General features: G+C 48.3%; 1 protein-coding gene across 1 annotated transcript; it reads left to right on the top strand.

Annotated features, from left to right (window-relative positions):
• Positions 1 to 2,061: 2,061 nt before the first annotated feature.
• On the top strand, positions 2,062 to 23,695 carry SSC4D (scavenger receptor cysteine rich family member with 4 domains). The gene is made up of 11 exons (XM_088657770.1): positions 2,062 to 2,424; positions 4,801 to 4,836; positions 5,932 to 6,237; positions 8,382 to 8,453; positions 9,783 to 10,097; positions 12,733 to 12,813; positions 14,675 to 14,752; positions 17,197 to 17,511; positions 18,427 to 18,504; positions 20,032 to 20,359; positions 23,026 to 23,695. The coding sequence occupies exons 1-10, from the start codon at positions 2,307 to 2,309 to the stop codon at positions 20,346 to 20,348; spliced, it is 1,716 nt and encodes a 571-aa protein (XP_088513896.1). The 5' UTR covers positions 2,062 to 2,306; the 3' UTR covers positions 20,349 to 20,359; positions 23,026 to 23,695.
• Positions 23,696 to 24,291: the final 596 nt, after the last annotated feature.

The following is a 24,291-nucleotide window of genomic DNA, read 5'->3' as shown; positions in this document are numbered from 1 at the left end:
GATGCATAAGACTGAATCAGATAAGTGATGGAGATGCAAAGAGGTGGAGGGGATGTTCTTTCTTATGTGGTGGACTTGTAAAAGGGTAAAAGAATATTGGGGAAAGGATCCATAATGAGCTGGAAAAAATGTTTAAAAGTACTTTCCCCCCAAACCCAGAGTCCTTTCTGTTGGGGATCATTCAGACTGAAATTCCCAGGTGTCCAAAAAAGTTATTTACGTATGCTACTACTGCGGCCCGTGTTTTGTAAGCCCCCAAATGGAAAGCGAGCGAGGTCCCAACTAAAGAAGAACGGCAACTTGAGTTGACAGAATATGCACAACTCGCAGACTTAACATATAGAATAAGAGAACAAGAAGAACATGCGTTTAGAGAAGATTGGAAAACGTTGATTGAATATACAGGAAATAATTGTGCACAGCCGAAATCGCTGGCAGCATTAATGAACCCAAATGAACCATGGAAAGAGAAGAAGGGAAGTCATTGATACTTTAAGGATGTAAAACGAGTATATTAAATTGTAAAACAGAAAATTTAATAAAAATAATATATAGATTGTTTTTCATCCTTAGGTATAACTATGCCAGTTGTCTGCTGGCAGGCGGAGCCCCTGCTGCAATGAGAGTGGGGGAATGGCAGTGTGCCTTAACGCTGGCACCGTCTCCAGAACAGTCACATTTGGGCTGGGTTCTGGGGGGCTGTAAGGAGAAGAAGAGCCATGCTGGATCGGGCCAATCTAATACAGCACCCTGCTTCCCATAGGGGAGAATACTCTTGTGCTCAGGTCCTGAGGGTGCCCTTGGCCTGATCCAGGGGGATCTTATGTTCTTATAATAGTGGCCAGCCGGTTGCTTCCAGGAATCCTACAAGGAAGACATGAGAGCAGGTGTCGGTTCCCCTGCTCTTACTCCATAGCGAACCTAAGGAAAGCCTGCTGGATCAGGCCAATGGCCCATCTTCTTCAGCATCCTCTTCTCACAGAGGTGGCTCGGATGCCTGTGGGAAGCCCACAAGCAGGACCTGAGCACAAGAGCCCTCTCTCTCCCTTCTCGTGGCTTCCAGCAGCTGGTATTCAGAAGCATCTCTTCTCCTCCTCCTCCATGAATTGCCCAATGCTCTTCGAAAGCCATCCAAGTTGGTGGCCATCCTTGCCTCCTGTGGGGGGGAGTTCCACAGGTGCAGCATGAAGAAGTTGGTTCTTTCATCTGTCCTGAATCTTCCAACATTCAGCTTCATGGGATGCCCATGAGAGTGTTAGGAGAGAGGAAAAATTAGTTTCCGCCATCCACTCTCTCTATGCCACGCATAATTTTATACACTTCTACTATGTCATCTCTTATGTCATCATCATCATTTTTTTATAATAATTTTTATTCATTTTTAAACAAAAAACTCCTTACATCATTCATTAATACTAAACAATATAATATAAGTTCCATTATATAATTATATACAATTCAACGTACAAATAACACTAGAAAGAAGAAAGACGTTAAAATTCTTTTTTTCTGACAATGTAAAACATAAACTTCTTTACAAAAGAGGCAGCAAAGCAATTAATTTGGATAACTCAAAAATAAATCATAGAACTTAATTACCGTACATAAAGGTTTGACTTCCCTAAAGCAACTCTTCACTGATTTGAAAAGTATTGTATATAAATAGCCATATATTGACCATTATTGATTTGAAACCATTCATCTAACACTTTTACTCTGATATTTTATCTAATTTTTTATCTATATAAACCCAAATTGTTTCTTTCAAATAAGTCATAAAGCTATCCCACTCATTACCTTTATACCCACCTTGGGGGTATGGAGGGGGGAGGGAGCCTGTATCCCTCCTTCTGCCACCCACCTGAAGATGGCAAGGACAAAACCGGAAGATCATCATCATCATCATCATCATCATTAATCTCACCTTTCCTCCAGGGAGCTCAAGGTGGCCTACATACTTTCTCCTCTTACCCATTTTCCCACAACAACCCTGCAAGGTAGGTTAGGCTGAGAGGCACTGAGTGCCCAAGCTCACCCAGCGAACCTCCTGGCTGAGGGAGGATTTGAACCCTAGTCTCTCCCAGGTCCTAGCCCGCCACTCTAACCACTACACCACACTGTCTCACATCACCTTTTTCTCCTAAGCTAAAAAGTTCCAAATGTAACTGGTGACAGTGACACAGCTCAGCAAAGCTGAGTGATGCTCACCCTGTGTCTTCCCTTTACTCACCAGGTACGGCTCTGTGGTTATTTCTTGGGGAGTCTGTCGGTGGAAGGTCCTCTGTGTCACCCTGGGAGAAGCAGAAATGAAAGTTGGTCCCTCTCCAGGACACAGGAAGAGGGATCAGAAGCCTGGGCTCTGGGTGCCACCTGCCTTGCTGGTCTGGTCAGCACTAGGTTCCTTCCTCTTCCTTTTCCCCACAGGTAAGCTGCTCATGTGGCGGGGAAGTTGTGGACAGGTGTGCAGATGCCCAGGTAATGGCTCCTGTCAGACCTCTCTGTTGTTTTCCCCTTGATGGCTTTTGTTGGCGACTGGGATTATGAGCGGCTAGCAGCTTCATGCTCAGGGTTGCCTGTGAATTCTAAGAAACAACAATAACATCAGGAAACACAACAGGGCAGTTTTGAAGAGTTCAGTCCGCCATCTTGATTCAAAATGGTGTCCACTTTTAGGCAAACATAGGTTCCTTGATCTCAGGAAGCACCCTGCAAAAGTTATGGTATTTTAAGAGGCGTCCTACTGCACAGAGAACAAACACCTTTCCAAAATATTGTTGCAGGTCGGGGGGGGGGAGGCAGATTCCCTTAATTCCTGGGTGCCAGATCCTCCTCATAATTCCTGGATTTAGTAAGGGTCAGAATTAATCAAGGCTTGATTCAACTTTTCCAAGCACTGAAACATAACTAGATTTAATTAAAAAAATAATTCCTTCCAGTAGCACCTTAGAGACCAACTAAGTTTGTTATTGGTATGAGCTTTCATGTGCATGCACACTTCTTCAGATACCTAGATTTAGTTATGTTAAGGAGCCAAGCCAGCTCTGCAAAGCTAGTTGGATGGGCCATTAGGTAAAGGTAAAGGGACCCCTGACCATTAGGTCCAGTTGTGACCGACTCTGGGGTTGCAGCGCTCATCTTGCATTGTTGGCCGAGGGAGCCGGCGTACAGCTTCCGGGTCATGTGGCCAGCATGACAAAGCTGCTTCTGGCAAACCAGAGCAGTACATGGAAACACCATTTACCTTCCCGCTGTAGCGGTTCCTATTTATCTACTTGCATTTTGAGGTGCTTTCGAACTGCTAGGTTGGCAGGAGCTGGGACCGAGCAACGGGAACTCACCCCGTCACAGGGATCCGAACCGCCTACCTTCTGATCTGCAAGCCCTGGGCTCTGTGGTTTAACCCACAGCACAGCGCCACCCGCACCCCACATTAGCAGATGACAAATGCCAGTGATGGACCATCAAGGAAACCATCAGAGGGCAAGACTGGCAGGCAAGGGGGGCCCTTCTTCGATGGGTGCTAGTGGGCAGAGGCAAAGGCCAGGTTTAGGTTTCAACCTTGAATGATGTAGGCTGGGGGAGGGCCTTAGCAGTGAGAAAGAGAGGAAAGGTCATAACTCTGTGTAAGTTGGGCATGACAGGCTGGAACTAAGAGACACAGAGGATGGCTTTTTGCTGTCCCTTTGGGCCCTTAAGACCCAAACTGGATGGGAATGCTCTGCAGTCTGGACTGAGGTTGCATATATGTGTAAATAAAACCATATATCATGAAGACACTACCACCTCTGCTGTGCCCAATTTCTGAAAGAAACACAAACCCTGGGTAAGTGCCTGGAACCCCTGAAATCTCACACCGCTCAGAGATAGGGGTAGCATCATCATGTAACAATATATAGCAGGGAAACAAACAGATAAGGGTGATACTTGCAAATCTTTTAAAAATATGCCTTAAATCTATAGGGCCCCAAAATATGCCTTCAATCTATAGGGTTGAGATCACACTACCTGCTGCCCAGACAACTCACCATGCAAGGGAAGTTGTTGGGGTGTGTGTGTGTGTCGCAGGACACTTCACATCTAGGATGGGGAATTTAGAAGTTGTGGGTATGGTTTGTTTTTGAAATCCCCAAGTGCTTTTTCCACCTTTAGATTTGGGCCAAGGCTAGTTACACTGCATGTTAATACCGTAGGCGAGGATCAGGTATCTAATCTGCGTTGTTGAGTGACCTTAAATACGTATCATCCTCAGCACGGAGTCATAAAACCAGTTCTGTCCCAGAGAACCCACCAACCACATCACGGCTTCTGCTTAATCGTGAAGCTCAAAAGCTGTGTTTTTTTGGTACCACAGCATTGTTATACGCTGGCTGCGCAAGCCCTGAGCCCTTTCAGCTCAGACTAAAACTGCACTCCTGTACGCTGGGGAAGGCTGATGGTGAGGGATGATGGGAGCTGGAGTCCAACCACATCTGGAGGGTTACAGGGTCCCCATCCATGAATGGACATTTAGAACTGATCTGTGTGGTTAGAGCATCTGCTTTGCAGCAGGTACCGGGTTCAATCCCTGGTGGCAGGTGCGTCTGGGAAAGAACCCTGTCTGAAAATCTAGAAGGATGCTGCCAGTTGGTGCAAACAGTACTGATGCAGATGGACCAAAGATCTGACCTCAGTATAAGGCAGTTTCCTATGGGTTCTGGGTTCCTAATGGGTACAAGTACAAGTGCTCAGAATTGCATCATTAAGTGCGTATACGGGGGTGGTATTCAATCTGCCTTAACTTTTAAATTTTCTCCATTTCAGCCGGTGGCTCTGAAGTTGCACAGGTGCCCGTTCCAGGTGAGCTCTTGTTGCGAAAGAGAAACCAGCGCTTGAAGCTGCGTCTCATAGATCACTGCAGGGATCTGGGAAAAGGGATTCCTAAATGATTCCTGGGTTGTTGCTGAATCCCTGCCCATTTTAGCTTCCTCCTGCAAGCTTCAAGCTTGTGCCCCTCCCATGGAGCCTATTGGACAGTGTCCATGATATAATGGGCAGGCCTGTTCCCTGGCCAGTGGTGGCTGGTGCCCATTTGTAGGGTGGAAGGCAGGGAGCCCCACAGTAGGTGGCGCCAGAGGCAAATGATTGAGTCAGAGCCAATGGCAGGCAGAGCCAACTCATTCCAATTTTGTCCCCATCCTCCGCCCTTCTCAGGGCTGGAGTCAGGTGCAGGCCAGGACGAAAGTAATAAGTCACCAATGCCTGTGAAGTTAACTCTTCATTCAAGTAGACCAAAATACAGCTCAAGGCTAGAAGTCTCAGCAACCCTTCCTGGTAGGTCTTGCCCTGATGACACAGTGGTGAGGACTGAAGCTCCCTGCCTCCCCAGCCCTCTCTAAGGCTCCTCCTCTCCTATGCAGTCTCAAACTGTGTCTGCACACAACTAGTTTCTGCTCTGCTCTTTTCATTTCTCTGTGCGTCCTCAGAGACCAGGGAGGAGGGGTGATGATCGCAGCAGGAGGGGGAGATTCCCTGGACTCTTCAGCCTCCTCTTGATCTCACCCTTCTGCAGCCTCTGCTTTCACTTCGGAGTCTGAACGGCACTCTGCCACAGACTCTCCCTGCTCACTAAACCCTGTTGCCTCTTCAGCTTCTGACACCTCCCAGTCTTCCCCGTCTTCTCCCTCTGACTGCTCATTGTCGTCCCGCCACCACTCCCCAGGCTCTGAGCCTTCTTCCCTTGGGGGGTTCCCTATCTGATGCCTCCCACCCCTCCTCTGCATCCAGCCAGTCCATGACAGCCCTTCTGAGTTCCACAAGGGCAACGCTGGGACTAAGGAGGAGGAATGTGGCAGGCAATTCTACACCGTGGGCTGCAGGCAGGCAAGGGAGGGCAGGTGGAGCTTGGCGGGGTGCCATCCCATTTGCTCTAATGGACCGGCCTCGTTCTTCCAGAGGTCCGGCTAGTCAATGGGCGCAGCCGCTGCCAAGGACGCGTGGAGATCTTCTACAACAACACCTGGGGCACGGTGTGCGACGACGACTGGGACATTGTGGACGCCAACGTGGTCTGCCGCCAGCTGGGCTGCGGCCATGCCATCGCCATGCCGGCCACCCTCTCCTTCGGCCAGGGGCGTGGGCCCATCTTCCTCGACAACGTGGACTGCAAAGGCAGAGAGGCAGCCCTCAGCGAGTGCAGCAGCCACGGCTGGGGAATCCACAACTGCTACCACTACGAGGACGTGGCCGTCACCTGTAATGGTACAAAGGTTTGGGTCTGTCTGGTGGCGGTGGCAGGAGGGAGAGGGGTGAAGCAGGCTTATTTACTGCTCAAGGTGGGACACATGGTTCTCCCATCCTCATTTAATCCTCACAACAACTCTGTGAGGTCTTCGGCCTGGAAGCAATGCCTTATGAGGAATGGCTTAGGGAGCTGGGTATGTTTAGCCTGGAAAAGAGAAGGTTTAGGGGTGATATGATAGCCATGTTCAAATATATAAAAGGATGTCATATAGAAGACGGTTGTTTTCTGCTGCTCCAAAGAAGCAGACACGGAGCAATGGATTCAAGCTACAAGAAAGAATATTCCACCTAAACATTAGGAAGAACTTCCTGACAGTAAGAGCTGTTTGGCAGTGGAATTTGCTGCCAAGGAGTGTGGTGGAGTCTCCTTCTTTGGAGGTCTTTAAGCAGAGGCTTGACAGCCATATGTCAAGAATGCTTTGATGGCGTTTCCTGCTTGGCAGGGGGTTGGACTGGGTGGCCCTCGTGGTCTCTTCCAACTCTATGATTCTATGATTCTAGGTAGGTTAGGCTACAGGAAGTCAGTGACATGGCCAGAGGTCACCTAGTGAGCTTCATGGCCAAGTGTGGGATTTTAACCCTGGTCTCCTAGGTCTTTGCCTGACACACTAACCACTGCACTACACTGTCCTGCAGGGGAAACCACTAAAGAACCTTGTGTATCTTAAACAGGCTGGATAGAAACATAAAAAGCAATGGTGGTAATAAAATTGCATGGGGATTAAATGATATTTCTAAAGAGAAAAGTCGTATTTATTTATTTATTTATTTATTGAATTTATATACCCGGAGGTCTCAGGGAGGTTCACATAAAAAGATCACAGTATAAAAAATAAAAATAAAAGCAATAGCCCAATAATACCCCCCCCACCAAAAAAGAGCCACATTTTAAAAGGGTATGGGATGTTGATCAGGTAAACCCAAGGCCTTGGTTAAAAAGGAACGTTTTTGCCTGGTGCCTAAAGGTGTATAACGAAGAATTCCACATTTGTTTGACTGCTGTTTTGATTTATTACCTCCCCCAGCACACACACCATGAGATCACAGGTAATTTAAAAATACAATATTAAGATTAGTTATGGTTACAAGAATAGGGTGGGCACAAACACCCCAATCTCTGAATGCTGAAAGACTTCCAGGTTCAATTTCCTTGGAATGAATGTCAGTGGGGGACTGTGGTGTCTTTAGGATATATGGTTTTATTTACACATATATACCACCTGAGCATAGGATGGAGGGGGCTCCTCCTCTCCAGGGTCTTTCCCATGCAGTCTCAGGCTGGGTCTGCACATAATCACCCTCTGCTCTGCCCATTTCATTTCTCTGCGTGTTCTAAGAGACCAGCAGGAGGGGAGCAGTAGGAGGCTGAGAATCCCTGGCCTCTGCTTCTGCCTTGAAGTCTGAACTGTGCTCTTCCACAGCTCCTCCTGTTCACTAAACCCTGTTGCCTCTTCAGCCTCCGACACCACCTCCTTTCAGTCTCCTCCTCCTTCTCACCATCCCACCTCCAATCTTCTGGCTCTGAGCCTTCCTCCCCCTGGGGGTTCCCTTAGGAGTTCCACAGCTGGTTTCTCCCACCATTCCTCTGCATCCAGCCAGTCCATGACATTTAGACACCATTTAAATGATATGAAAGCCTGCCTCTAAGTTGTTTACATAAAATATTCATCAGAAAATAGTGATGAAATCAACATACTTTAAAGACGAGCAGACATTTGTTAAAAGTGAAATATAGATAAAACCAACAGTTATATAGAAAAAACAAATGTACCTAATAAAACTACAGGTGTGCCTGAATAAAAACGTTCTTAGCTGGTATCAGAAACAATAAAATGAAGGAGCCTATTGTAACCCACCCTGAGACCTGTTAGTGAAAGGCAGGAAATACTAATAAATATTACTACTACTACTAATAGGCAGTCAAATGTCATCAACCACAATGGATTTATTTAACAAATTACCGTAATTGAACAAGTTGACTGGCCCTGCTTAAAAGGTTGGTGGTATACTTTATTTGCATGCATAGCAGAGGGCAAGCAGATACTGTTGATGGAGATGATTGGCAGACATTCATCCTTCTGTTGGGTTGTTTGTTTTTGCAGAGCTGTTGCCCACCCAAGCATCCAGAGGACCAATCAGCAAAGCAGCCACCGCCTCGTTGCAAAACGGGGAAAGTGAGTGTTTTTTGGATTCACACGAGGAGCTGTCCTCAGCTAACACGATTTGCAATAGCTACACGATACATGTACATAGTATCGCTGTTATTCATATCTTAACTTATAATAAAATTGAAAGGTCTCATCAAGCTGCAGTTCTTATGACTGCCAACAGGTGGCGCTGCAAACTGCAGTGTGATGAGAGGCTGTTGCTGCTACTGGTTGCCTTCCTCATCGCTGGTTACCAGGTGCTGCAACTGCAGGAGGGGGGATGAAGGAGAGAAACTATTTGTCCCCTTTTCCCTGCTGTAGCAGCCGATGCCACCGCCATCACCAATAATGGGGAAACAAAGGAGAGAAAGTCCCCATCTCCTTGCTCCCTGCAAGGCCCTTTCCACCTGGCCTAGGGGGCAGAGCCCACACTCACCAGCCCTACTGAAGAGGCTCCACATGAGGCCGGAGGAACATCACCCGGCTAACGTTTTGTTGATTTATTGACTTAATATGCTGTAAACCACTTTACAGAGACGCAGTTGGTGCTGTGGGTTAAACCACAGAGCCTAGGGCAGGGGTTCCCAAACTAAGGCCCGGGGGCCAGATGCGGCCCAATTGCCTTCTAAATCCGGTCCGTGGACGGTCCGGGAATCAGCATGTTTTTACATTAGTAGAATGTGTCCTATTTAAAATGCATCTCTGGGTTATTTGTGGGACATAGGAATTCGTTCAATTCCCCCCCCAAAAAAATATAGTCCGGCCCCCCACAAGGTCTGAGGGACAGTGGACCGGCCCCCTGCCGAAAAAGTTCGCTGACCCCTGGCCTAGGGCTTGCCGATCAGAAGGTCGGCGGTTTGAATCCCTGCGATGGGGTGAGCTCCCATTGCTCGGTCCCAGCTCCTGCCAACCTAGCAGTTCAAAAGCACGTCAGAGTGCAAGTAGATAAATAGGTACCGCTACAGCGGGAAGGTAAACGGCGTTTCCGGGCACTGCTCTGGTTCGCCAGAAGCGGCTTTGTCATGCTGGCCACATGACCTGGAAGCTGTACGCCGGCTCCCTCGGCCAATAGAGCAAGATGAGCGCCGCAACCCCAGAGTCGGTCACGACTGGACCTAATGGTCAGGGGTCCCCTTACCCTTCACCTTTTAAACCGCTTTGAGATTTTTTAATAAAAAATATAAAGCAGTATAGAAATTAAAATAAAATAAAATAAAATAAAATAAACACCTGCACTGTGGCCACCACTAAAATGCAGGTTCCTTTCTTGGGCTTAGTGGAGGCGGGCTGGATGACCCCCGGGGAGGGGGGGGCCTCCTACAATTTGTACCCTGACTCCCCCTATCCCTCTTCCAGGCGATGGGAGCATCCGGCTGGTGAGCGGCGCCAACACTTGCCAGGGCCGGGTGGAGATATTCTACAAAGGGAACTGGGGCACAGTGTGTGACGACGACTGGGGGCTGAGCGATGCGGCCGTGGTGTGCAAGCAGGTGGGATGTGGGCACGCCGTAGACTACAGGACCAATGCCTACTTCGGCTACGGCACGGGGCGCATCCTCCTCGACAATGTGAACTGCGACGGGAGCGAGCCGCACCTCTCAGCCTGCTACAGCCTGGGCTGGGGCATCCACAACTGTGGTCACCACGAGGATGCTGGTGTCATCTGCTCAGGTGGGTGGACCCCTTAGGGCTTGGGAAGGCTGGACAGGCGAAGGGGGCAGCTGCCCTCTGTGGGAAGTGCTGTAGCCTAGTGGTTAGAACATCTGCTTGTAGGCAGTCCCCAGCGACATCCCCAGGTAGGGCTGGGGGGGGGGATCCTGCCTAAAACCCTGGGGAGATGCCAGTCAGTGTAGACAAGACTGAGTTAGATGTATCTATAGTCTGATTCCGTGTGAGGCAGATTCCTGTGAATGCCTAGCAAGGCATTGCAGAACCAGGTTGGATAAAAATCAATGATTAAAAAAATGGGTTTTTAAAATTTTAAATCAGATTTTTTTAAAAAAGAAAATAAATCAAATTTTTAAAATAAAATGCTTTTGGATGAAAAATCTTTTTCTTTATATTTTTCCTTCACTCTTCTATATAAAATGAATAAGAATCATTTATGAATAAGATATGAAATGGGAGATAAAACGTAATTCTATGATGTCTAGTTAAGATTTGGAAATGTTATGAGTTAATTATTAATAAGGATGGAAGAAGGGGAAGGGAAGAAGTTTGAACGAATAAGATGTGATAATATTGTTCTGCATTTTTGTTTTTTTTTTATTTATTTTCTTTTTCCTTTTTTTCTTCATGTAAAACCTAATAAAAATTATTCAAAAATAGAAAGAAAGAAAGAAAGAAAAAGAAAAATCTTTCCAAATATAGTTTTCTACTTAAGCTACTTTATAGTCCAAAGGCTATTCATCAGGAAATAAGGATTTGTTTTAAGTTTTTCATGTGTGCTAAAACTCAGTCTAAGTTTTTTTAAAAAACATTTAACCACATCAGTTAACAAATATGGATACATATGCTATAATGTTATTGTTTTAGTCAAATAAATTGTTTAAATTGTTATTTAAAAAAATGATTGTTTTTCTCCTTCCAATAAAGTACAGCAGAAAAGTTGTCCAGATATAAACAGTTAACATTAAACCTTACAATAATTTCATAATTATCTATGTATTTCTAATAGTATAACCAAATCAGTAATTTTTGATAGAACTGTAAAAACTGCTCTGAAAATTTATTATTCCAAAAATGAAACCTTCATTTGGTTGTAAATATTAAGATTATACCAGCAAGAATGAGTCTTTCTGTAAAAAAAATAAAATAAAATTAAATCAAGTCATACTGACTAGTGATTTAAATCTATTTGATTTAAATCAAATCCACCCTGTGCAGAACCTTGGAGAGCGCCAGGATTTGCTCCCATAGAGTTGGAAAGGGTCACAAGTGTCACCTAATGCAAACCCCTACAATGCAGGAATCTTTTTGCCCAACGTGGGCGTGGCGCTCGAAGTCACATGACACTGAGATATAGAGTCTCACGCTGTACTACATGGGTAGGCAAACTAAGGCCCGGGAGCTGGATGCGGCCCAATCGCCTTCTAAATCCGGCTCGCAGATGGTCTGGGAATCGACATGTTTTTACACGAGTAGAATGTGTCCTTTTGTTTAAAATGCATCTCTGGGTTATTTGTAGTAGTAGTAGTAGTAGTAGTAGTAGTAGTAGTAGTAATGTTTCTACCCCACCCATCTGGCTGAGTTTCCCCAGCCACTCTTGGTGGCTCCCAATCGAGTGTTAAAAACAATACAGCATAAATTTTTTAAAAAATCTGCCTTCAGATGTGTGGGGCCTGCCTGGTGTTTTTACATGAGTAGATTGTGTGCTTTTATTTAAAATGCATCTCTGGGTTATTTGTGGGACATAGGAATTTGTTCATTTCCCTCCCCCAAAAAATATAGTCGGCCCCCCACAAGGTCTGAGGGACCCCTGCTGAAAAAGTTTGCTGACCCCTGCTCTACTAGCAAGATCTAGGGATGGAACGAGGCCTTTCATCTTCCCATAGGCCAGGAAACTCATCCTAGGAGCCACCCCTTTCCCTTAAAAGGGAAGGGACGGCCTTAAAAGGGCAATCCTCTCCAAGCTTTCCGGGGAAAGCCCTCTTCCCAGGGAACTCTGGGAATTGTCATTCCGTGAGGGGACTAGGGGACGTCCTAACAACTCTCAGCATCTTTAACGAACCACAGTGCCGTGGACTGGCTGGATGCAGAGGAGTGGGGGGGGAGGGAACCCCCAGGGGAAGAAGGCTCAGAGCTAGGGAAGTGGTGGTGGGACAACAATGCGTGGTCAGAGGAAGAAGAGGCGATGAGGAGGTGTCGGAAGCTGAAAAAGCAACAGGGTTTAGTGAGCAGCAAGAGGCTGGGGCAGAGAGCTGTGCAGAATCTGAGGCAGGAGAGGAGGGAGATCAAGAGGCAGAGTGGAGGCAGGCTGCTGAAGAATCCAGGGAGTCTCCCCCTCCTGCTGTGAACAGCTCCTCTTTCCCCTGATCTCCCAGAACATGTAGAGGGGTGAAGAGGGTGGAGCAATGAGAGACTAGACGAAGGAGCCTAAGATTGCTTGGGAAAGACCTGGCGGAGGAGGAATCTTAGCGAGTGGTGGGAAGGCAGGGGACCTTCAGTGTTCAACTGCCTCATTGGGGCAAGACTTACTGGGAAGAGCTGCTGGGAATCTCTAGGCTTGCACTGTTTGGGTTTCTTGAATAAAACATTAAATTCACTGACTTGCTTTGATTGATGACCTATTGTTGTCTCTTTCCAGGTCTCGGGATGACCACAACCACCCCTGTCACCACCTCAGTGGCTCCCAAGTATGAACAGTCATTCACTGATATAGCCACAGGTAAGGGAGAACCTGCTGTTTCTAATCCCACCCACCACAAAACCCCAACGGGGACAGTTTATGTTTCCATGACTTCAAAGATAATAGGAGCACACTTGTGTTACCTGCACACCTGGGACAATGCTGGTTGCGATCATAGATTGGTGGTGGAGAACTTTTGGCCTGTGGGGACCTAGTTAGATCCACCAGGCTTCAGACCCTAACCCCACCCCTGTCGTAGATGCACAAGCCAGTTCTCCATTCCAACCCCAATCTGGTGAAATGGGAAGAGAACCATATTTGACCCATTGTTACTGGGGAGGAGGGAAACCTGAAATGAAACTTTGCATTGTGTAGAAATATAGTGTTATAGGTCTGGTGGGTCAGTCTGGATGATACCTGTGGGTCCCTTCCAGGCCTGTGATCCTGTACCTAGTGAGGTTTAGAGTCTAGTAGAAGAGGCTGTTGAACCAGTCAGACGAGTTTCTTTGTAAGATAATGGCCTGAGTTTGGCCAGTTGAGTGCTGCCATGTACATGTCCAAAGAGGATGCTCTGTTGCCATGGAGACAACCTCACCTGTCTGAATGCCACCTCCTCCTAGGATGGAGAACAGCAGGCCAAGGGGGGCTTTATGTGGGGGCCGGGGAGAATGTTTTGAACTGCTGCTGGAAGCTGGAGATACAGAGACAGGCCTTGATCTGTGCTGGACCCCAAACTGTGAGTTTGGGGCTTCCCTGGAACTGAATGAGGAAGCAAGATCTGGTGGGGTGTTGATGCTACGAGCCCTTCCATCCTTTGCTCAGACTGTATATATGTGTCAATAAAACCATATACCCTAAAGACACCACCATCTCCATTTTGGAAAAAATATATATAATAAGAATAATATTGGAGAAAACTGGGTATTGAAAACTGCTTAACCTAAATCATATATCCCAGTTTCCAGCGGCCCTTTAAAGTACGCTTCACGCAGAGTATACGCAGTCAGAAGTCGACCTGGCTAAGAAAACACCACCAAGAGCGTAGGGTATTGTTGCTGTTTAGTCGTTTAGTCGTGTCCGACTCTTCGTGACCCCATGGACCATAGCACACCAGGGTATTATCTCCCTTATATGAAACCCCTTACTAACTGCACACTTGTAAAAGTATACAGATGAAAATACAAATGGTTGGGTTTCTTTAACTGAAAAACAAACTGATTCTAAAGAGACTTTAAAGTAAAGATAAATGCTTTCTCTCTTAGCAACTTTATCTGCCCACATTCCAACCTTCAAACCATTCCAAACCTCCCACAAACTCCCACATAACTCCCATTAAACTACCCAAGAATTAACAGCAAACTAGCTTTATAACTAATCAACTCTTATACTAAGATTCAACTGGGAATCTCTTAAACTGAGAATTAAATCACACTGAGAGATATTTAACTGAGAGAGTGATCTACTAAGAGATACAGAAGGCTTTCTGGCAGAGCCTTATAAACAAGGAGCAGAGCCCACGCCTGTGAGCAATTAACAGAAGTCACCGGCACCTGTTTCTCTTAAACAGACAGTATTTACATTAGACCGGCTCTAAAGTAACTTGACTATTCAAAAAATCCAACACTCCATTGACCTTCATTCCAAGGAAACCAAACCCTAGGAAAGTGCAGGGACCCCGGAGTCTCCCACCGCTTGGAGATTGGGGTCCAGATAGCTGCAGATCAAACCTCTATTAAAGGACTGGCAGGAGAGGTGCAGTTAAAAACATAGTCCCAGAAGCTGAGGTCAAAACACAGGGTTGCCTTCCTGCCTCGTGGCTTCCCTGTCTGTGCCCAAAGGCAACTGGTGGGATGTACTTGGAGGCCGGATGTGGTGATGACAGGATATGTCTTTTTTGCAGTCACAGATGGTCGAGATCAGCCTTCTCCTGAGACTGAGATGATGGTGACCTCAGCCCTTCTCATGCTAGAAAGAAGAAGTAAGTGTTTATGTGCCCTTTGTGGTCATCCTGGAGAGAAGTGACTAGTGGGGTGCCGCAGGGTTCTGTCTTGGGCCCAGTCTTATTCAACATCTTTATCAATGACTTGGATGATGGGCTTGAGGGCATCCTGAGCAAGTTTGCAGATGACACCAAATTGGGAAGGGTGGCTAATACCCCAGAGGACAGGATCACACTTCAAAATGACCTTAACAGATTAGACAACTGGGCCAAAGCCAACAAGATGAATTTTAACAAGAAGAAATGTAAAGTACTACACTTGGGCAAAAAAAAATTGAAAGGCACAAATACAGGATGGGTGACACCTGGCTTGAGAGCAGTACATGTGAAAAGGATCTAGGAGTCTTGGTAGACCACAAACTTGACATGAGTCAACAGTGTGATGCAGCAGCTAAAAAAGCCAATGCAATTCTGGGCTGCATCAATAGGAGTATAGCATCTAGATCAAGGGAAGCAATAGTACCACTGTATTCCACTCTGGTCAGACCTCACCTGGAATACTGTGTCCAGTTCTGGGCACCACAGTTCAAGAAGGATACTGACAAGCTGGAATGTGTCCAGAGGAGGGCAACCCAAATGGTCAAAGGCCTGGAAACGATGCCTTATGAGGAACAGCTTAGGGAGCTGGGTATGTTTAGCCTGGAGAAGAGAAGGTTAAGGGGTGATATGGTAGCCATGTTCAAATATATAAAAGGATGTCATATAGAAGAGGGTGAAAGGTTGTTTTCTGCTGCTCCAGAGAAGCGGACACGGAGCAATAGATTCAATCTACAAGAAATAAGATTCCACCTAAACATTAGGAAGAACTTCCTGACAGTAAGAGCTGTTCGAGAGTGGAATTTGCTGCCAAGGAGTGTGGTGGAGTCTCCTTCTTTGCAGGTCTTTAAGCGGAGGCTTGACAGCCATCTGTCAGGAATGCTTTGATGGTTTTTTCCTGCTTGGCAGGGGGTTGGACTGGATGGCCCTTGTGGTCTCTTCCAACTCTATGATTCTATGATTGAAATAAAGCTTCATCAGAGATGTAAAAATCTGCAAAGAAGAGATTGAGAGAGCTGGAGGTTGAGGGGACAGTCTCGGTGATGGGAAAGTGTTCATTTCAGACAATGTGAAAACAGACCCAGGAGCAGGAAGGATGAAGCCCTGGTGTTTCCTCTCTCGTCCCATAACATCCGCTATGTGTCCATATAAATAACAGGGAACCTGAGCTCTCCTGGTGTTGTTGCACTACGATTCCCATCAGCCCCAGCCAGTGTGGCCAGCAGACAAGGATGATGGGAGTTGCAGTTCAGCAACACACTTAGAGCCACAGCCCTAAGGTTTCTATAGTCCCTCTTTCCCTGTTTAGGCAGCCTCTATTTCCCATGTCCTTGGTAAACCACTGCCCCTGTTTCCACCTCCATACATTATGCTGGTGTGAGTTGCTAGCGCTGAACTTTCTCCAAGTCCCAGTCCCTATTCTCTGCATCTCTGAAAGGGTGGGAGGAGGCGGCAGGTGCATGTTGTCTGCTGTGCACACAGTTGCATAAGTTTGTGCATGGGCACTGAGGCCCCTTGCTTAGAATCATAGTCATAGCATTGTAGAGTTGTATTCCCTTCAATGCAGGAATATGCAGCTGTTCCATACAGGCATCAAACTTGCAACCTTGGTGTTATTAGCACCACTCCCTAACCAACTGAGCTACCCAGCAACTCTTGATACAGGCTGTTTCTAAAACGACAGAATTCATGAGGGTCAAGGCCCTCTTGCCAGTACTCTTGCCACTCTCTGAAAAAGTGAAAGTGGGGGGATAGAGAGAGAGAGAGAAACAGGATCCGGAATGTCCACAAGGTCCCAAATCAAAGGAAAAGTGGACATGGGGGGGTGCCCTGCCATGTGACATCATAGAATCACAGACAGGCATGTAGCAAGGGAGGGGCGAAGGGGGCGGGCCGCCCCTAGCTCCACTCTGGCAGGAGCAGTGCGGGGGCAGCACCCCGGCCCCTGGCCCGCCCCTTGCCTCATCCACCCGAGCAGGAAGATGCAGCTCGATCGCGGTTTGCCACCGCCGCCGCCCGGCGGCAACCCACTCCGTAGCGTGCTCTGCTTCAGAGAGCGCTGGCTGAGCAGAGCAGCAGCGCCAACCTGAACGGACAGTGCATGTGCGGACATGCGCAGTCCATCTGGGCTCGTTCTGGCGCCCAGGAGGTGCTGCCCCGGGCAGCCAAGCGGCCCCGTTCGCCACTGATCACAGAATCGTAGAGTTGTAGAGTTGCAAGGGATCCCGAAGGTCAGCTGGTCCAATTCCCTTGCAATGCAAGGATCTCCACTAATGTATCCCTGACAGATGGCCACCCAACCTCTGCTTAAAAACCTCCAAGGAAGGAGAGTCCACTACCATCCATAAGTCACTACGGCCTCTTCTCCCCTTCCCTTTTCTGACCAGCAGGTGGTGGCATACGACTAGCAAACGGGAACAGCAGTTGCCAAGGGCGGGTGGAAGTCCTGTACGGGGACTCCTGGGGGACGGTCTGCGACGACGACTGGGACTTCCCCAACGCCCAGGTGGTCTGCCGGCAGGTGGGCTGCGGCTCGGCGGTGGTGGCCACCGTGCTGGGCTACTTCGGCTATGGCACCGGACCCATCCTCCTGGACAACGTGGACTGCGCCGGCACAGAGACTGACCTGTCCGACTGCTTCAACCTGGGGTGGGGGCAGCACAACTGCGGGCACCACGAAGACGCCGGCGTCATATGCAGAGGTGAGAGGGGCAGGTGGCAAGGGGTTGTGGTTCCATTGTAGGGTTGGAAGCACCCCACCCCCCGGGTGCAACCCCATGCTATGCAGGAATCACAGCTATTGAATCCCGGACAGGCAGCTCTCCAACCTCTGTTTAAAAACCTCCAGCGGATCAGAGAATTTTGGGAGATAGAAATAACCTGGTGTTATAAAACGTAACACCTACTTCTGACAAACAAATTTTGAGGGACGCGGGTGGCGCTGTGGGTTAAACCACAGAGCCTAGGGCTTGCCGATCAGAAAGTCGGCGGTACGAATCCCCGCGATGGGGTGAGCTCCCGTTGTTCAGTCCTTGCTCCTGCCAAACTAGCAGTTCGAAAGCACGTCAAGTGCAAGTAGATAAATAGGTACCGCTCTGGCGGGAAGGTAAACCGCGTTTCCGTGTGCTGCTCTGGTTTGCCAGAAGCGGGTTAGTCATGCTGGTGGCTGGCCACATGACCTGGAAGCTGTCTGTGGACAAACACTGGCTCCCTCGGCGTATAGAGCGAGATGAGCACTGCAACCCCAGAGTCGTCCGCGACTGGACCTAACGGTCAGGGGTACCTTTACCTTTATAAAATGTAAACAGCGCAGGTTCCCCTGGGATGCCTCCAAGCTGTCAGTCTTTTGCAGGAGGGAGTTGTGTGTTTATCAGAATCTTAGTTTTGAGTGATTAGAGGGGACCAAAGTTCTCTTGTCACCCCAGCACAACAAATCCAATTAAAACACACACACACTCAGTGACCTCCCTGGCTAAGTGGGGGGGGGTCTCCCAGGTCCTAGTACAACTCTAACCACTACACTGCACTTCCCAGTGCCTTTCTGTGTGGTGTGTGTGGGGTGCGTGTCTCCATGCTGTTAAGAAATGTACCCCTTGCTTTTTTTTCCCTGGTCCCAGGTGCAGACGAATCTGGAGATCTCTTCCAAGATGACCCTTTTGCCACCACCACACCAACCACCACACGTCCCAAGGATGGTATGTGGGGCACAGGCCCTCTAATCCCTGATGTTTGGCAGGAACGAGGCAAGAGGCTGCTCTAGGGCAATATTTCTCAGGGGGCAGCACTACGGTAACAGAAGAGGGGTTGTCTTTTCTGAGCACTGCCTTTACGGCTGTTGCTCAGGAAGGAACGAGCATGTCATGCTGCAAGGCAGTGTTGCAGCATTTCATAGAATCATAGAGTTGGAAGGGACGCCAAGGGTCCTCTAGTCCAACCCTCCACAATGCTGGAATACAACCTCTGGTTTAAAACATCCAGTGAAGGAGAGCCCACCACCTTCCGAGGGAGTACTGTCAGAAAGTTCCTTCCAGATGTTTAGCTGGAATCTCCTTTCTTGTAACTTAAATCCATTGGTTCAAGTCCTGCCCTCTCGAACAGCAGAAAACGAGCTTGCTCCAAATAGCCCTTCAGGTATTTGAAGATGGCTATCATAACATCCGCTCAGTCTTCTCTTCCGCAGGCTAAACTCACTCAGCTCTTTCAACCATTCCTCACGAGGCTTGGTTACCAGACCCTTCATCATCTTGGTCTCCCTCCTCTGCCCCCCTTCCAGCTTGTCTATATCCTTCTTGAACTGTAGTGCTCAGAACTGGTCCCAGGACTCCAGGTGGGATCTGACCAAGGCAGAATAGAGCAGGATTATGACTTCCCATGATCTAGACCAGGCTTTCTCAAACTCAGCCCTCCAGATGATTTGAGACTACAATTCCCATCATCCCTGACCACTGGTCCTGCTAGCTAGGGATCTGCCAAAGTGCAGAACCTTACATTCGTCCCTACGGAAATTCATTTTGTTAGTTAGTTTTGGCCCAGTTTTCTGATCATCTTGGTCATCTTGAATCCCAGTTCTGTCTTGTGCAGTATAAGCTTTAAAAAAACAACACAGTATTTTGATGGATGAGGTGCCTTTGCTTGATCAAACACAAAAGTTGAGTCCCCGGCCTGAAAATTACACAGGCTTCTACAGAGGCATTCCCTTGCTTAGCTTTACACATACACAGAAATTAAGTCACATTCTCAGAGGGAAAGCGTGCCTGTGTTATTCGAGCTGGATGCCTGATTCAGCGGGAATAAGAGGGTACCTGCGTACCTGCTCTCTATCGGGCTCGCCTGAGGCTGAGTTTTTCCTGCACAAGCATTCTTGACACGTCCTTAATACAGTCTGAGTAAGCAGATTCTCCTAATAACCTTAATGTACTCTGAGTCACAGGAATCAGAAGATTCCCTTTACAGTAGGTGGGTGAACAGATTTGCATAAAGATGCCGGAGAAATTATTCACAGCCAGAACAGTACACCGTCCAGAGGTGCGGTGGACAGACTCCTCTTTGGAGGAACTCTGAGCTTGTGCAGAGTGTTTTATTGTCTCAGCTGAGGAGCAACAGGGAAAACTGGGTGGTGGCCAGTGGCACAGCCATTGAGTTGGTGGGACACAGATTTTTTTGGGGGGGGGATTCACTTAAGCCTCGTGAAACCCGCCGCCCTCTGTTTCCCCTATTTTCAGGCTTCCTCCGCCTGGTCAACGGGAGCCACCGCTGTGAAGGGCGGGTGGAGATGTTCTACCTGTCTCAGTGGGGGACGGTGTGCGACGACGCTTGGGACCTCAAGGACGTGAAGGTGGTGTGCAGGCAACTGGGCTGTGGGGGGGCCTTGGCCGCCTGGGGGGAGGCCCGCTACGGCCAAGGGACCGGCTACATCTTCCTCGACAACCTCAAGTGCAAAGGCGACGAGAGCTCCCTGCTGCGCTGCTCCCACATCCGCTGGAACGTGCACAACTGCGACCACTCGGAAGATGCAGGAGCTCTCTGCAGGCTCCTGTGATGCGCCGGAAGGTACGGTCTGAGCCAGGCCCTGATCCAGGCAAGGGCTTGCATGCGCTTCCCCTGTTCCCAAGGAGGCTTGCATGCAGCTTATCAGCTAGCGTTGATGGGTGCTATCTTAAGAGAGCTGGTCAGGAACCAGACGGGGAGACGTCTGGGTCCAAAGGGTCAGAGGCGGGAGGGGGGTCTGCTTGGGGGATCCTGCTCCTCCCGTGCCTCCTCCTTGACCTCGGGTTCCAGGTCTAAGCAGGGGTCGACCCTGACAGTCAACTCTTGCCTGTAACTGCAGCGCCACCAGAGCTGCGAGTGGCCACAGGGTGGTATTTCAAGTCCACGTGGATCAGGTGACTTGCCTGGTTTGCTAAGCAACACCTCTGTTTCAATAGGGACAGAATTAACCCTTAAGGTACAAACGGAATGACCTGTGCTGCTGCGCTTCCAACACAATCGACTATAGGATTTCTGGGCTGTGCAATTATAACTGGGCTTGTCAAATATATGACTTGCATTAAGTTATTTATTTGAAAAGTCAAACGTAAGCGCGTTAAATAAATAAATAAATAACGGCTTAATGCAGAAACAGGGTGGGATGGATTTATCAGTGAACCTAAGGCTGGGAATGGATGGATTAAAATGAAGAAAACAACAATTAAAAAAATTGATTTCGGTAGGTGCTGTTCAGCAGAAATATGCCAATAGGCTAGAACAGGCACGTCCAACAGGTAGATTGAGATCTACTGGTAGATCACTGGACGTCTGTGGTAGATCACTGGTAGATCACTGGCTCCCCCTAAAGAAGCTCAACAACTTTGACTCCCCTAAAAATAAGCTCAACATTTTTGCCCTGCACCCCAAAGAAACGGGGCTTTCCTTCTCCCTATAAAAAGCTCTACAAGTTTGACCTGAACCCCTAAAAAATGGGCCTTTCTCCTTCCTAAAAAAAGTTCAAGAATTTTGACCTGAACCTCCAAAAAGGGGCCAATTTTTTAACTCTGTGAGTAGATCACGGTCTCTTGGGAGTTGGCCACCCCTGGGCTAGAACTTCTCAGAAAGCAGCATTCCTATTTTAGAATATAGCGACACTCAATTCATGCTGGGGTTATGTTCTGGGGATAATGCATAAAGCCAAAATCACATATTGTGTTTTCAGCGGCAGGTGGGGTTTCCAAAGTCCTTTCCCCCGGATGACCTCTGTGAGGGATTCCCAGTTTCCCACCCCTCACTGCTTTAACAACAGAGGCTCTCCCTGTGCTTCTCTACAAATGGGAGAAAACCTCCAGTGTCCCAATTGGACTTGTCTCCAGGGTACCTCAGGGCTCTGCGTTCGAAACCTATTGCCACCAGTGGGGTCTCCCTCCCATGGATCCCTACTGCTACAATTTGCCTCTCCCTTAGGCAACTATGTGGCTCCCTTGGCTTCACTAACCAGCCCTTTGTATGACAGGAGAAAAAGCAAACAGTTTCCTCTTCCACAGGAAAGCTTTGTTCTCGCCTCTTAGTCACACCTCTGAAGGTACTGAGACACTGCCGAGTCAGTGAACGTTTAGGCACATTTAACTTTATTATTTAACTTGAAAACATGGATTTCTCTGGTTCTTAAAAGTGCATATCTTCTTTTCATATAATACAGACTTGTTAATACATCTCCTGCATCTTGGTAATAACGGTTATAACCTTTCTTCCCATCCACCCAAACCTAACCTCCTCCTCCCTCTCTAACCGTCCACCCCCAACTGCCTTTTAAGGGTTGTTCCCCCTCCATTTAGAACGAGGTCTAGCTCCGCCTCCCAGGGAACACCTGTCTATCATGGGAGTGATAGGTTAACCCATGATGAACAGGAATCATCATCAGGCACTGTCAGGGTGTGTTGTGACTACTCTTGAGTGTGTTGTGACTACTCATGAGACACATGCTTGTCTTTCAGACGTTTTTATTGGTGCACATTATTTACAGTGTAACGGGTTGCTCATTTCATGTCTACCCGCTCGAGTCAGATTCCTGCACTACCCCCTTCCGCGTTCGGGACCAGCATAAAAGCCTCGGAACTGAGAAGCGCCTCCCTTTCCTCCTCCTCCGCAATTCCGGCATCGGGGGGGGGACGGGTCTTCTGTCTGACCTATTCCTGCCCACTCTTTCCACCTTCCTCTCTTCCTGCCCTTGGAGCAGGGGCTCTTTGATGTTGTCAGAGCCCTGGCACTCCCTCTCCGTTTCCTGACTCACCCCTTCAGACCCCTCGCTCTCATGACTGCTGGGAGACGGACTGCTTCTGATGAGGGGGGAGGGTTCTCTATAATCCCTCCCCCTTACAGGCACTATTCCACCACAACCTCCCCCTTTAAATATTATTTTTCTGGGGGGAGGCAAGTGCATAAAGCTGAATGTGTGCAAGTTAAATGTGCCTAAATTGTGAGTTGCATGTGGCCATATCATCTGAAGAGCCTTTGCAAAATGTAAAATGAAGCTACCTATTAAAAAAAAATTAAGTGGACTCTCAAGCATTTTGCAAAAGAAACACCAGGCCCTGTCAGACAAATAGGACCAGACACAGGTCTGGGATTGGAGGCGGCAGATGCCTTTGAGTTTGGCTACCTCCCGCCCTCCGTTTTAAACAAAAAGCTTGTTTCGGGAGCGGCCCCTGCCTCCGCTGAAATTAACCGGGCAAAACTTCCTCTTTCAGACGGGTGTCGCCAGCCCTCGCGAGGACAGCGCTCCAGCTGTGGGAGCCTCGGCTTCCTCGGACGGTGGCTGAAACCTTCTCGTTCCAATGGTGCCTTTGCGGCCTTTGTGTGTGCCTGTGTACACATGTGTAAATCTCTGTATGAAAATTGGTGTACGTACCTGACATAGAGAACACCCTCTTCCCCACTACGGCAGCCAGGAAGACTGCTTTTCGCTCGTCGCCTCAGTCAGGGGGTGGGGGACCCTTTTCATCCCGAGGGCCGCATTCCCTCGTGGAGCAGCCTGCCGGGGGTCAGGTACCGGTGGTGGGGCAGGGCAGAGACAAAAGGGGGAGTGACGACGACAAAGGACAGGATTCTTTCCTTTGTCCAGCAGGCTGTGTTCCAATGGTGCACCAAACCTGCCAGAGGTTTCTACACCTGCGTGTACATTTCTCCATCATCCAGCGAAGCAAGCAAGAGGTCAGATCATGACTTAAGGACACATTGTGGCCAGGAAAAAGCACTTGAGGACGTAGAGCAGGCATATCCCCAAACTTCGGCCCTCCAGATGTTTTGGACTACAATTCCCATCCTCCCCAACCACTGGTCCTGTTAGCTAGGGATCATGGGAGTTGTAGGCCAAAACATCTGGAGGGCCGTAGTTTGGGGATGCCTGACGCAGAGGGAGTCCCAGGCCACACCCACAACACCATCCATCGAAAGCACTGTTTGACACCTCTTCAAGGAGTCATGGCTTCCCCCAAAGAATTCTGGGAGATGGAGTTCATTCAGGGTGCTGGGAGTTGTTAGAAGACCCTTATTGATCTCAGACCCTCCAAGGGTCCCTATTTTCCAGGACAGTCTTAGATTAACAGAAGCCACCCCAATTTCTGATCTGATCCAGGGATGTCCCACTTTTCCTTAGGACGTCCCTATTTCCATCAGAGGAATGTTGGAGGGTATGTGCCAGGTGTCCCTAAACTGCGGCCCTCCAGATGTTTTGGCCTACAACTCCCATGATCCCTAGCTAACAGGACCAGTGGTCAGGGAAGATGGGAATTGTAGTCCAAAACATCTGGAGGGCCGAAGTTTGGGGATGCCTGGTTTGCGCCATTAATGAGTCATGGTTCCCAAAGTGGTTTAACGGTCAATCGCTCTTCGTGGGCAACTCTGGGAACTGTATCTCTGTGAGGAAAATGGGGCCCACCTAATAATTCCCAGCACCCTGAACAAACAACAGCTCCCAGAATTCTTTGGGGGAAGCCATGACTCTTTGAGGTAGC

The sequence above is a fragment of the Zootoca vivipara genome, chromosome 14 (genome assembly GCF_965207765.1).
Source record: "Zootoca vivipara chromosome 14, rZooViv2.hap1.1, whole genome shotgun sequence".
Classification (NCBI taxonomy): domain Eukaryota; kingdom Metazoa; phylum Chordata; class Lepidosauria; order Squamata; family Lacertidae; genus Zootoca; species Zootoca vivipara.
This window is presented reverse-complemented; position numbering and strand designations above follow the sequence as displayed.